Here is an 11,336-nt window from a genome sequence, read left to right as displayed (position 1 = left end):
TTGTGAGTCTGAGAACAAGCTACTAATATTCGTTGTGTTAAAATTTGCATTTTAACACAGACATCACAGCGTCAGTCTGCAGAATCACTGTACAGTTGTGGGAATATAACTTTCATATTTATATTTTTTGACCTGACTGACTTAAAGAAAGTTTCTCGGGTGCAACAAAATGCTTTACAAATCTTTCCAATACACTGTAGTAAGTAATTTTGCCAGTACTGGGATGCTAAGTCAGTGCATTCAATTTGATTTCTGTCTAAATCTATCCAGAAGCAGCCTGCCTTGCTGTTATGTAAGGGCAAGAGAGGATGAGAGTAACTGACCTCAGTACTGAAAGCCTGTGGTGGAAACAGGATGAAAGGATTTGCAGGTTTCTGAGCTTGCTTAGTCAGAAAGGTTCATGCACAATAGTCCGCACTGAGTTTGATTATGATTTCCACTCACATTTTATTTTGGTTTCATGTTCTAGACACAGAAAAATAAAAAACCTCTGTGTATCTCCCATGTTTAGAAGTTATCCTTACAGTGTAAATATCATAGTTGCATACATTTAAACCACTCACACTCCAGTTCATTTAACTCAACTTCCGAACTGCAATAAAACAATAAATAACTCAAAGATGATGAATGGTTATTTGCTGGACTACTGTTTGACCTCATTTGACCCAGAAAACCTAGATAATGCACGCTAATGACGCATGCGCCATTAGCGTGCTGCCTGCTGTAACCTATAATTTCCTTCGGGATTAATAAAGTATTCTGATTCTGATTCTAAAACAATGTGCATGCAGATGGATGAGTGATTTAATGAGCTCACGGGGGGGGAATGGTGGTCAACACAACAAGTCAGCCAAGGTGGAGACTTCATGCATCATGCCTGAGGGTGGAGTTAAGATGCACAGATTATGACTGTTATAATCTCTTGTGTGGAATAAAATACTCTTACCAATAGTGTTCAGGACGCTAGTATATACAAGAAAACGTGCAACTTACATCAAAAAGACTAAATGCTGAGCACGTTTTTGGACTCCAAACTCAGAGGGAATTTTTTTTAAAACACAAAACATTACAAAGGGCAGTGAAACAGTTTTAAAGGTAGATTCTTGTCCTGATCACTTCACATCCTTGGTTAACAAGTCCTTTGTTTCACCTGTAAACTACTGAAGTCTGCATAGGGTCTAATCTGGATTAATATACTACTGCCTCAGCACAACGACAAGTAAAGGTTACTTTCATTTTAATCAAATGCTTTTAGTGTTGTTTCATACATATATATATATGTATGTGCAGATTAACATATTCCCATGACGCATTCGCTGTCCAGATTAGACCACACATAACTGCTGAATTACACAGAATACTGGTGGTTATATTCTGTGTTTTCCATTAAGATTTAGCCCAAACTTTCACATTGCTTGTCTGGTATTTTCAAATCTATTTTGGAAAAGCAATTTTTAAAAACTCCCACCTGAAATCCACCTCCGACTCTCATCGTCTGTCCTTCCGCGTCTGATTAATCCGACAAAAGTCTCATTTGGCGTTTAATAATCTGTGAAAACTCAGCATTTCGATGAAAAAATAGCGACAAACGTTGAAACAAAAGAAGTCAGACTGCATGCTTTATCCAGAGACAATCACATAATCTCACCCACCGTGCCCTCTCTGCGGCGGGTGACAGCAGCTCCCTCAAATCCAAGGAGGGCCGTGCGTCGCAGGCGGCGCGCACCATGCGCAATGTGTCCTGCCCATTATCCGCATTAGCTGGAATTACACTGAGAGTCTAGGGCTGTAGTGGAGAGTGAATCTAAGCAGGCTCCTCTCTCTGAACACTCGGTTTACTCATTTTTAGGTTGAAGCAGAGATTAAATGGACAAAACCTGAAGCCTCTTCACACAAACTTATTAATACAGTATTTTAGGGGATATTAATGACCTTTATATGTTAATAACTTCCAGGAGAACACCAGAATGTCTTGATATGGCCTTCTTAATTCTTAATAATTCACAATAAACCATGATTTACCATTTCTTTAATATTATATCTTATTTTAATAGATTCAGTTCTGCAGTTTCTGTCGTTTTGTTAATAAAATCTTAAATTTTTTTAATACGGTTCCTTTTTTTCTGCACTCTAAATTACATTGTTGTACTACTGTTTGCCTGATCTTGTGCAGAGGTGCATACTGTTGAAGTGAAAATGAGTAATATGCATCTCTCCCATTTGACCCAGATTAGCATGCTGTAATCTGTAACATGGAGATTAACTCATCAGATCTGTGACCAGTTGTGTTTATTATGGCTGGAGCTGTTTTTATTATGCCACTTGGTCACAACTCCATCTGGCACTGTACTAAACAAAATCTCCTGAAATGTAAACAGAAGCATTATAACCCCAACCAATGGGAATATGTGATTGGTAGTGTCTGTGAAAAAGTTCTGCCCAGATTTGCATGAAAGTGCGAGAAAGATTTTGCCCAATAATTGGACATTTTGCACCATATCATCACAAATGCCCGTCACCCTGAAATAGGAAGAATATCACAAGCGATCCTAGTCCTTCTAAATCCAAAGACTTGACTGATGTATGGTGTGGAGTGTGCTTTTAACCGTGGCAGAAGTATGCTATCTCACACTGTTCTTTGTTCGCACTGTTCCCTCAGTAACAGAAAGTCTTCATAGAAACAACATGAGCCAAAGTAAGCGCTGAAGTCATTTATTAAACACTTAAATAAAGCCATTTGAAGCATTATTTATCCAATAACTCCAGACATCTCCAGGCTGAGGTGTCCGAAAGGTGGACGCTCACTGTGTCACCAATTTATCTCTTTCACTCAAGACTTTCTTTTCAATCTTTAAAGTCTGATTGATGCCAAATTAAAACAAAGACTGCATCCAGTCCATTTACAGTCGTTTGCTGTTCCACTTGGCTCTCGATCTGAAAGTCACCAGTCCCAGTAATGTCCTCTGTAGCTCTACGTGGCCTCCTCTGCTTTAGGAGCTGCCTCTGCGCTTCCATCCGAGCTCTGCTGTTTGATATACTGCTGGAGCAGCTGTGACAGGTGGGCCGGGTGGCGCTGCAGCAGGTAAGCTGTGTGGGAAGTCAGCATGGAGAGCCCGCTCACCACCTCGCCCTGGATGACAGTCATTGACGGCAGTTTGGAGTAGCTCACGATGCCCTGTGCACTCAGCAGCGTGTTGTCTATGCAGGCTCCTGATGAAAGAAGAGCAAAGATCATTACAGATATTTGCAGTGGATTCCTTCCATTTCTGGACTGATCTGAAATCTGTTTTACAGAGACAGGCTTCAGCTGGCAAAATATTATCTGTTTAATTTTACAAACAGTTTTTAACACCGGTTCACAAACTTGGGTTAATAAGCGTGATTTGGTGCAGATTCAGTGTTGGAGGGTTTGAAAACACACTTCCATTTAAGGAAGTGAACATGCAGACAAAGCGAACGTCTGTAGAGGACAGACTGAATTTGGGCCACAGTATCCTTGTGTACACTCACAGTACACTTGGCATTTTCTAGATGAGAGGCAGTAACTGCTTATCCCAACTAACTGGATCCCTAACTTCATCTACCAACCGATTGTGCTCCAAGGTTAGACGCAAGCAGGTTGTGGAACCTTATCTCAACCCACAGCCCCAAACTGTCACCAGCAGAAGATTGACGAGTTAATTTAGAAGACAATTTAGCTCAACTTTTCCTGAACTCATTTCATGGTTCCCGAGGCATCATAACAATATCCAATGCTAATTATTCCTCGCACGTGGATAAACGTACCCAGAAGTGTCATCTGTGGGCTGCCCCTCAGAGTCGTCAGCATCTCTTTCACCTTCGGCTCTTTGCTAACAAACATAACCGTTGGGCCGACGAACAGAAGACCCATGTTGCAGTAAATGGAGTCACTCAGGAACGACCGCACGACCTGAAAACAAACAACTGTGAATTAGAAGATTAATGATCCTTGATGTGAAATTGTGCAGCAGGATGTTCTTCTATATGAAGGACGCTGTGAGCTAAAAAGCTGCAGACAGAAACAACAACTCAAAGTTTATCGTCTTATGTATCATCAGAAAATGATTTATTGTTGCTGTTATAGTTTATGTAAAGTATAAGGGATGGTCCTGGGTGCCATCAGACAGTGAACAAATTCAGTCGTTACGCTGGGCGTCGACTTGACATTGGTTACACTTTTCAGAAGGTGCACATCAGGTTACGTGGAAGGTTAAGGCGTGGTTAAGTAAGTTATGACATAGATTCGCCACAGAAGTCTAAATCACGCATTAGAAGTATTACAGGACTACTCATCCATGGAGTGTGCAGCTGTCAACATTCAAGAGAATATAATCCACACTTTGTTGTCCTTTCTGACCCTAAAAATGTTACCAAAAACACCGTCTATTACTTAGATTTGGATTAATGAAAGCTGTTTTATTATGTTATTATTCAGAAACATCTCAAACGTATTTGATTCCCGATAAATAGGAAATGTCACAGAATCAACAACGTCAGTCTTACCTTGTTGGGGAAGAACTTGACTGTGATGTTGTGTTTATAAAGTCTGTGCCTGAGAGTCATCATGTCTTCAGCACTGCTGCTGCTGTTCTGGACCACGGCGATCATTTTACAATCCTCAAACAACTTCTTCAACTCCCTCTTCATTAGTAAGGTCAAATCATTATCCTGAAGGAATGAGACGGAAGAGATTGACACTCAGTAAAGCACGAGACCTGCAGACCAAACCAGGAAAAAAAAGACTACTACTTGAACAAAAGGACATAAGTGCATACTTTCAAAATCTGCTTGAAGTAACAAAATAAAAGCCCAATTAATTCTGTAATGTGTAAAATTCTGGTTCCAAAAAATGTTTTTATCATTTACCTACTGAGCAGCAGAAAATATATCGTATTTTACTGTAAAAGATGAAGCTTTCAGGTAAAAATAACCTCATCTTTGAAAATGGTAAGAGTAGCTAAAGTTCTGAATAAGCTTTACATCTATCAGAGTTGTATACACAGTTGTTATGCTACTTTTTAAAAAAGACATCCAAAGCAACAGACAGTACACAAGAGTGCAGGCAGGGTGGCGACATGTGTCGAGGTGACAGAAGCATAGCAGTACAAGTAAAAGGTAAGATTTTAAAGAGGTTAGTGAGACCTGCTATGATGTATGGTTTGGAAACTATAGTACTGACAAAAAGACAGGACGCCAAGTTTAAGATGTAAAGATTTTCATTGGGAATGAGCGGGATGGACAGGATTAGAAATGAGTGCATGGGAAGGACAACTTAGAGGGGTAAGGGTAAGAAGGTTTGGACATGTTTAGAGGTGGGATAGTGGATATACTGAACAAAGGATCGTGAAGATGGAGCTGCAAGCAAGAAGAAAAGAGGGAGAGCACAGAGACAATTAGTGAAGGAGGACATGAAGAGGGTTGGTGTGACAGAGGAGAATGCTCTGTCACATCATGGAATAGGGTAGGGTAACCGTGCAAGTTAAAGGTTTCATAATGACCAAGCGAAAAATAAATATGACAATATTGCAAATATTTAAATGAAACCAACTTTTCCAATTACCTTGCAAATTAAATACAAAGTGCAGATGTGGAAGATAAAGTTTATCATGTCCTTAAGCACGTGTACAAACACTGTTGTATATTCCCATTTCTTTTGCAACAGTTATTAAACTGCTCCATCAGCTGCTGACTGCCTGGTAAAAGTTGTTTAGGATGCAATGCCAAATGCCTGTTTTTAAGCAACATATTTCAAAGGTTTTGTAAACCTAAGCCAATCCAAGAAATAAGCACACAATGCTGAGCAGTCCTATATGAAGTGAGACTTGTTCCGATCGTGCAGGCTTTCAGTAAAAGGCTGAACATGCTGGTGTGTTACCTCCTGGACGTGTTTGGTCTGGGACGGGTAAGCGCCTGGAGGAAACTCCCGTGCGGGGGGGATGTACTGAGTAACCGCTAGCAGCTTCTGTTTCTGGATGTGCAGAGGCTTCCTGTGGCGGGTCACAGCCTTGGACCCGTGTCGGACACTCTGTGTGAGGGGAAGCCATCCTGAAAGCCACAAATGTCAGGTAAATGTCTGCTGTACAACCTGTCAGTGAGCGCTGCGGAGCTAACATCGACTAACTGAGCGTAATAACAGCTAAAAACGGAGTCCCCGCTAACGCTACTAACAGTAGCTAGTTGCTGAAAATTAGACAGACTAACCAGAACCGCAATGTTTAAAAAAGAAAAAGAAAAAGTAATGGTATAAGTATAGTACTTTACCATGTTTTGGCAGCAATTTCGAACACAAGGTCGCCGCCATCTTTCACAGGAAAACGTCGTTATTCAGGAAAGTGACGAACGCATGCGTGCTGCGTTTACTGACATGTCGGCAAAAAGAAAACCTTCCTCATATTTAACAAACTTTAAGCGTAAAAAGAAAACAAAATTACCTAAATGAAGCTGTGCTTTGTGACGAACACGTCGGAAAACATTTAAAAACCGATAACCTGTATCCATATACGTATTATCTAAATAATTTGGCTAAAATAATAAGCAAATTGCTGCAATGCCGGAGAAGAGACTCCGAGTGGGCTTGTACGCGAACGCGTCCTAGCGTAATGACGCACAATTACCGACGTTCGTGTTTTTTTTGTTTTGTTTTTGTTTGCATTTTTAGTTCATATGAAAATAAATCCGTAGATTACATAGTTTCTAAATAAGTAGAGTAAAATGATTTTTAAAATCGATGATTTTCTTACAGCATTCTTTTGCGTAACATTTTACGTAAGGGAGCGTTACGTCAGCGTGTGTTTTACAGGCATGAGGCGCATACTCAGTACGATTATATTGAGACATATTTGCTTTATTGGAGGAAATCTGCCCTCTCGTGCCACTAGGATAGTAGGGCTGCCGCGCGTTTTTACCTCGAAATACTGCAGCGGAACCAGTATGGACCTGAGTAACATGAGGAAGAGGTACAAAGGAGATCTGGAGGTGAGAAACTGCTGAGTTACCTGCGTTGGGATACAGTGTATTGAGTCATGTAACTGAAGCCACTCTGTCAGTGCTGTGCAAATGCAAGGTCACTTTATGAACCCTGAATTAGATGTGCAAAAAAAATACAGTGAGTGTGCACAGCTGGAATGTAATCTGGCTGCCATGGATAGAGTCTGTGACCAGATCCCACTGCGTTAAATGTTTCCGTATGGGTTGCGTCTTACTTCAGTGAAGTACCGGAGTACCTGGATAAAAAGCCACGCAGGCACATTGAGGTCATTGAGACTTAACACAGAAAAGCCCCAGGAGGTTCAAAACAGGGAAGTTATTGCTGTGAGGGACACTGCTATCCTTGTTTTTGTTTTTAAGCACGTTTCGTGTGAGATTCATATGAACTGATATCATTTAATGAAACACACACCCCTGAGTAGTACTGAAAAATGACCACAACAACAACAAAAAATTGATGAATGGTGTGCTGTCACCACCATTAAAATGGGACATCCTAGCTGTAGCTGTAGATGATGCCACACACTTTTATCCTTTGTCCCTCATCCCACATATTCAGATGATATCCCACATATTGGTTGGCTCTAGTATTTAAAACCATTACCCATAAAATCTGGCTTATATCTTCCCGGATAAAGTGCCAGTTAACAGTTTTTTTCACTTATCCCATGCTTAACAGGGAAAAGTGCAAGGGAAGTCACTACAAAGTCATGAGCTCTGCAGATTTCTGCAGGATATGATGTATAGAAACTACCAAAAAGAGAAGGAAAAACTACTGAGTGGGTCAAGCCTGTGAAATAATATGGATTTAAGAATACTATCAAGCAAAAATCTTCCTTTTATTCTTATTGTTTGGAAAGTTGCATTCAGATAAAAGGCTGTGTAATTATTGTCCCACACAAATTTACTTTTAGGAAGTTTGCATCTGGTCACGCTGTATACAGCTGGAGAAAGCAGGTGTTCCCCAGATGTTTCACACCTCAGCTTTGACCTCTAAATAGGACATATTTCTCTGGCATGTTTAAAAGTGATAAACACAATTGAATAATTAATTAAATCGTAATTATACTGCCTACAGCCTGTACTCACTATAATCCAAAAGCATCAGTGAATCATTTGAATCCTGCATTATGTAAAAGTGGCTGTTTTCCTGTGTTTTTTTACATCTGTATCGGTTGTTTTGTTTCCAGTGCTTTGAGGAGAGTCAGCTCGTGTCTCTCGACCCCATCAAGCAGTTTGGAAACTGGTTTGATGAAGCCACCAAGTGTCCTGAAATAGGAGAGTCCAATGCTATGTGCCTCGCCACTGCCACCAAGTAAGAAACGCTGCCCCCCGAACAGATTGGAGCTGATTTCTTTTCACAGTTTTGTACAATTAATCGTATCTGTTGTGTACTCAGGGATGGACGTCCGTCCGCTCGCATGGTCCTCCTGAAAGGTTACAGCAGTGAAGGTTTCCGTTTCTTCACCAACTATGAGAGCAGAAAGGGCTGCGAGCTGGTAAGAAGCATCTTTATCGCTGACTCTGTCAGCAGCCGTCTACATCCATGCTCTGCTTCTTTTGCCCTCAGGTGGTTTTGAATAAATGTGTAATTCTTCCTGTTTCCTGTGTTATTGTCTCACAGATAGTGCATTACTGTGTTTAAATGCTATTATTGAGTCCAGCTCTTTTGCTTTTATCAATAATGTATTTCTTAAGCGAGTAGTTAGCAGGCACAAAAAATTACAAATCAACATCTGTATCAGTCATACAAACAAAAATGGCACCAATTCACTGGTTTGAGCTTTGGAAATACATTTCTATGACTTTGGGGACAATAAACTCTTTATCTTTGGATTTTTGCCCATAATTTATGCAGAACACGTTATCAAGCCATTTCTTTGCTTTAGAGTTTCAAAGGGTTTTTGATGCCTTCATGAGCCAAGGCTGAGATGGTTTTAGCGCGCACAGACGAGGGATAGTGGATATAATGGACAAAATATAATGACTATGGAGCTGCCAGGCAGGAAGAAGAGAAGAAGACCACACAGAAGGTTCATGTTAGATGCCAGTTATAGGGTGAGATGGAAGCAGGTGATCCACTGATTTTAGACATCTTTAAAAAAAAATTTGAAAATGCATTTTTATTCTTTGGCTTTTACTGATGCTTTTACTGATAAGTACATATTGCTTTCTGAAGACTTTGTTTTTATTATTCTAAATAAAAATTATATCGCGGGAATTTTTTATTCATCAGGTTTCAAATGTTTTGCATGAATTTTGATATGCATTGTCTCCTTTTTGTCTTAAATCAAATACTGACACTTGTCGCCCCTTGTTGATAAAGTCTGCCTCCATCTCACCCTGTGTCCAGCATCCTCCACTGTCACAACAACCCTATGCATGTCCTCCTTCACGTCATCCATGAATCTTTAAGGCTTCTTCCGTGTTGTCGGGTCCTCTGATCACTTTCTTCTCCACAGGAGAGCAATCCGCATGCATGCCTGGTCTTCTACTGGGAACCACTGAACAGACAGGTGCAGAAACCTTAATTTTACTATTACGTTTTAATATTACGTTCTTCTTTAAACTTTTTATTTTCATAGTAAATGTAAGTTAAATTTAATTTTGATTTTCAGATTCGCATTGAAGGCACCGTGGAGCGGATCCCCTACCAGAGCTCCTGCGATTATTTCCACTCCCGGCCAAAGAGCAGCCAGGTCGGCGCTGTCGTGAGCCGACAAAGCACTACTGTGCCTAACAGAGATGTAAGCGCCGAAGCTGCTCCACCTGCACGTTGTAGGTAATGCGTACAATGTCTAAGTCTCAGTTTTCACAATTTCTTTCAGTATCTGAGGCAGAAAAATGCAGAACTGGAGGAGAAGTACAAGGACACAGAGGTGCCTATGCCTGATTACTGGTAAACCTTTGCTCTTAATTAAAGTTAATAACATGTTGGTACGGCTTCTTAAAGCTTTTTCGGTTCGTTGCCTTTAACTGTCCCATGATTTTCTTTTCCAATAGGGGCGGCTACATCGTAAAGCCTTTTTTAATAGAGTTCTGGCAGGGACAGACAAACAGACTTCACGACCGCATCGTCTTCACCAAGCTGAAGGACGGAGAGTCCGAGCTGGGAGAGTTTCAGCACGCTGCAGAGGGAGGCTGGGTGTACCAGCGACTGTCCCCATGAGGAGCATCAGCAGGCTGTGAAATAAAGGAGAGGACATGTTTCATCTCGACTATCACTGATTTAAAAAGATCACCATCTTTACCTCACATTAATAACCTTGCATAGGTGCTGTTGTGCGCAGTTTATCAACAAGCCAAATGTCACTGTGCTGTTTTTGAGGTGAACCATGTGTGCTAAGTGGATAAGTGGAGCAGCGTGGCACAATCTGACTGTGCAACTTTTGAGTTTTCCATGCTTTGTAATGGAAAAAGGGCACTGGCCTGAAAAAGTGGAGCAAACTTTACCCACTCAAAATAATGATTAACAGTATGGCTGTGGTTGTTTAACAGTGCAGTCGTTGACCTTCTAGGACATGAAAACTGTTTCTTATTTCTTAAAAAGCACAATCTGTTCCACTCATCAACACTTAGCTGCTGTTCTTCTCCATTGGTGTGATTATTTCTGTACAGGTGTGTAGTTTTCTAAAGAAAATATGGAAAATTGAGACAATTGCTTGAGAAAGAAAGAAAAGTGTGACTGTTTTGCTAATTATGGATTCAGAACATCATCTTTGGCCATAACCTGAACAATAAATATAAAAATGAATTTAGAGGCTTTTATATGGGGAATATGAGAGCATGCTCAATGTGTCATCTTAGAATTTATGACAAAAAGAGCTTGTTCCTCATGAGAAAACTAATATTTGTTTCAAATTCATTGTTGTCTCTAGACAGAGTTTACTGCCTCAGTCGTGTTAGCAACTCGTGAAAAAATCACAAGTCTGTTAACTGAACAACTAAAGTATATTTTTCTTCTAATTGGTGACAAATATGATTTTACACTTACAAATGGAAAATATGTGACCTGTACTGGTGGTTAACTTAATTTAAATTGATTGTATCAGGCTTAAATCTATGGCAGTGACTGCCTTTTAATAGTGAGATTAAAAGAGCACGTGATGTCATTTGTGCCAACTGTTGTGTGTCCTGTATTGTTTGAGGATGAAATTGTGGTATATAGCTTGAAGTAACTGTGGGAAAATAGCTATTAATAAAGTTTTAATTTGTAACTGAGGACAGAGTGTGCGTTTGACCAGCAGATGTCAGTAGCACAGCTAACACAAACACCAAGATTCAGCGAAACACGATCACTCAGAATCACTAGAAACATGCAATATTCT

The 11,336-nt window shown here is 40.3% G+C and overlaps 2 protein-coding genes across 2 annotated transcripts; one reads left to right on the top strand and one right to left on the bottom strand.

Annotated features, from left to right (window-relative positions):
• Window positions 1-2,696: 2,696 nt before the first annotated feature.
• On the bottom strand, window positions 2,697-6,588 carry mrpl10 (mitochondrial ribosomal protein L10). The gene is made up of 5 exons (XM_026178070.1): window positions 6,283-6,588; window positions 5,897-6,066; window positions 4,525-4,689; window positions 3,787-3,931; window positions 2,697-3,210 (listed from the first exon to the last, which is right to left on the bottom strand). The coding sequence occupies exons 1-5, from the start codon at window positions 6,320-6,322 to the stop codon at window positions 2,972-2,974; spliced, it is 759 nt and encodes a 252-aa protein (XP_026033855.1). The 5' UTR covers window positions 6,323-6,588; the 3' UTR covers window positions 2,697-2,971.
• Window positions 6,589-6,672: 84 nt separating this feature from the next.
• On the top strand, window positions 6,673-11,229 carry pnpo (pyridoxamine 5'-phosphate oxidase). The gene is made up of 7 exons (XM_026178069.1): window positions 6,673-6,996; window positions 8,199-8,323; window positions 8,408-8,507; window positions 9,471-9,524; window positions 9,627-9,755; window positions 9,837-9,907; window positions 10,012-11,229. Exons 1-7 carry the CDS (start codon window positions 6,733-6,735, stop codon window positions 10,175-10,177), a joined length of 909 nt encoding a protein of 302 aa, XP_026033854.1. The 5' UTR covers window positions 6,673-6,732; the 3' UTR covers window positions 10,178-11,229.
• The last annotated feature ends 107 nt before the right edge of the window (window positions 11,230-11,336 follow it).

The sequence above is a fragment of the Astatotilapia calliptera genome, chromosome 8 (genome assembly GCF_900246225.1).
Source record: "Astatotilapia calliptera chromosome 8, fAstCal1.2, whole genome shotgun sequence".
Classification (NCBI taxonomy): domain Eukaryota; kingdom Metazoa; phylum Chordata; class Actinopteri; order Cichliformes; family Cichlidae; genus Astatotilapia; species Astatotilapia calliptera.
This window is presented reverse-complemented; position numbering and strand designations above follow the sequence as displayed.

Excerpts from the sequence above, each read along its gene's own strand:
- mrpl10 (XM_026178070.1), bottom strand. The coding sequence starts at position 6,322 with ATGGCGGCGACCTTGTGTTCGAAATTGCTGCCAAAACATG. Across the intron at positions 6,067-6,282 it reads GAAATTGCTGCCAAAACATG|GATGGCTTCCCCTCACACAG; the intron begins GTAAAGTACTAT and ends TGTGGCTTTCAG. Across the intron at positions 3,211-3,786 it reads CCCACAGATGACACTTCTGG|GAGCCTGCATAGACAACACG; the intron begins GTACGTTTATCC and ends TTCTTTCATCAG.
- pnpo (XM_026178069.1), top strand. The coding sequence starts at position 6,733 with ATGATTTTTAAAATCGATGATTTTCTTACAGCATTCTTTTGCGTAACA. Across the intron at positions 9,756-9,836 it reads CTACTGTGCCTAACAGAGAT|TATCTGAGGCAGAAAAATGC; the intron begins GTAAGCGCCGAA and ends AATTTCTTTCAG. Across the intron at positions 9,908-10,011 it reads GTGCCTATGCCTGATTACTG|GGGCGGCTACATCGTAAAGC; the intron begins GTAAACCTTTGC and ends CTTTTCCAATAG.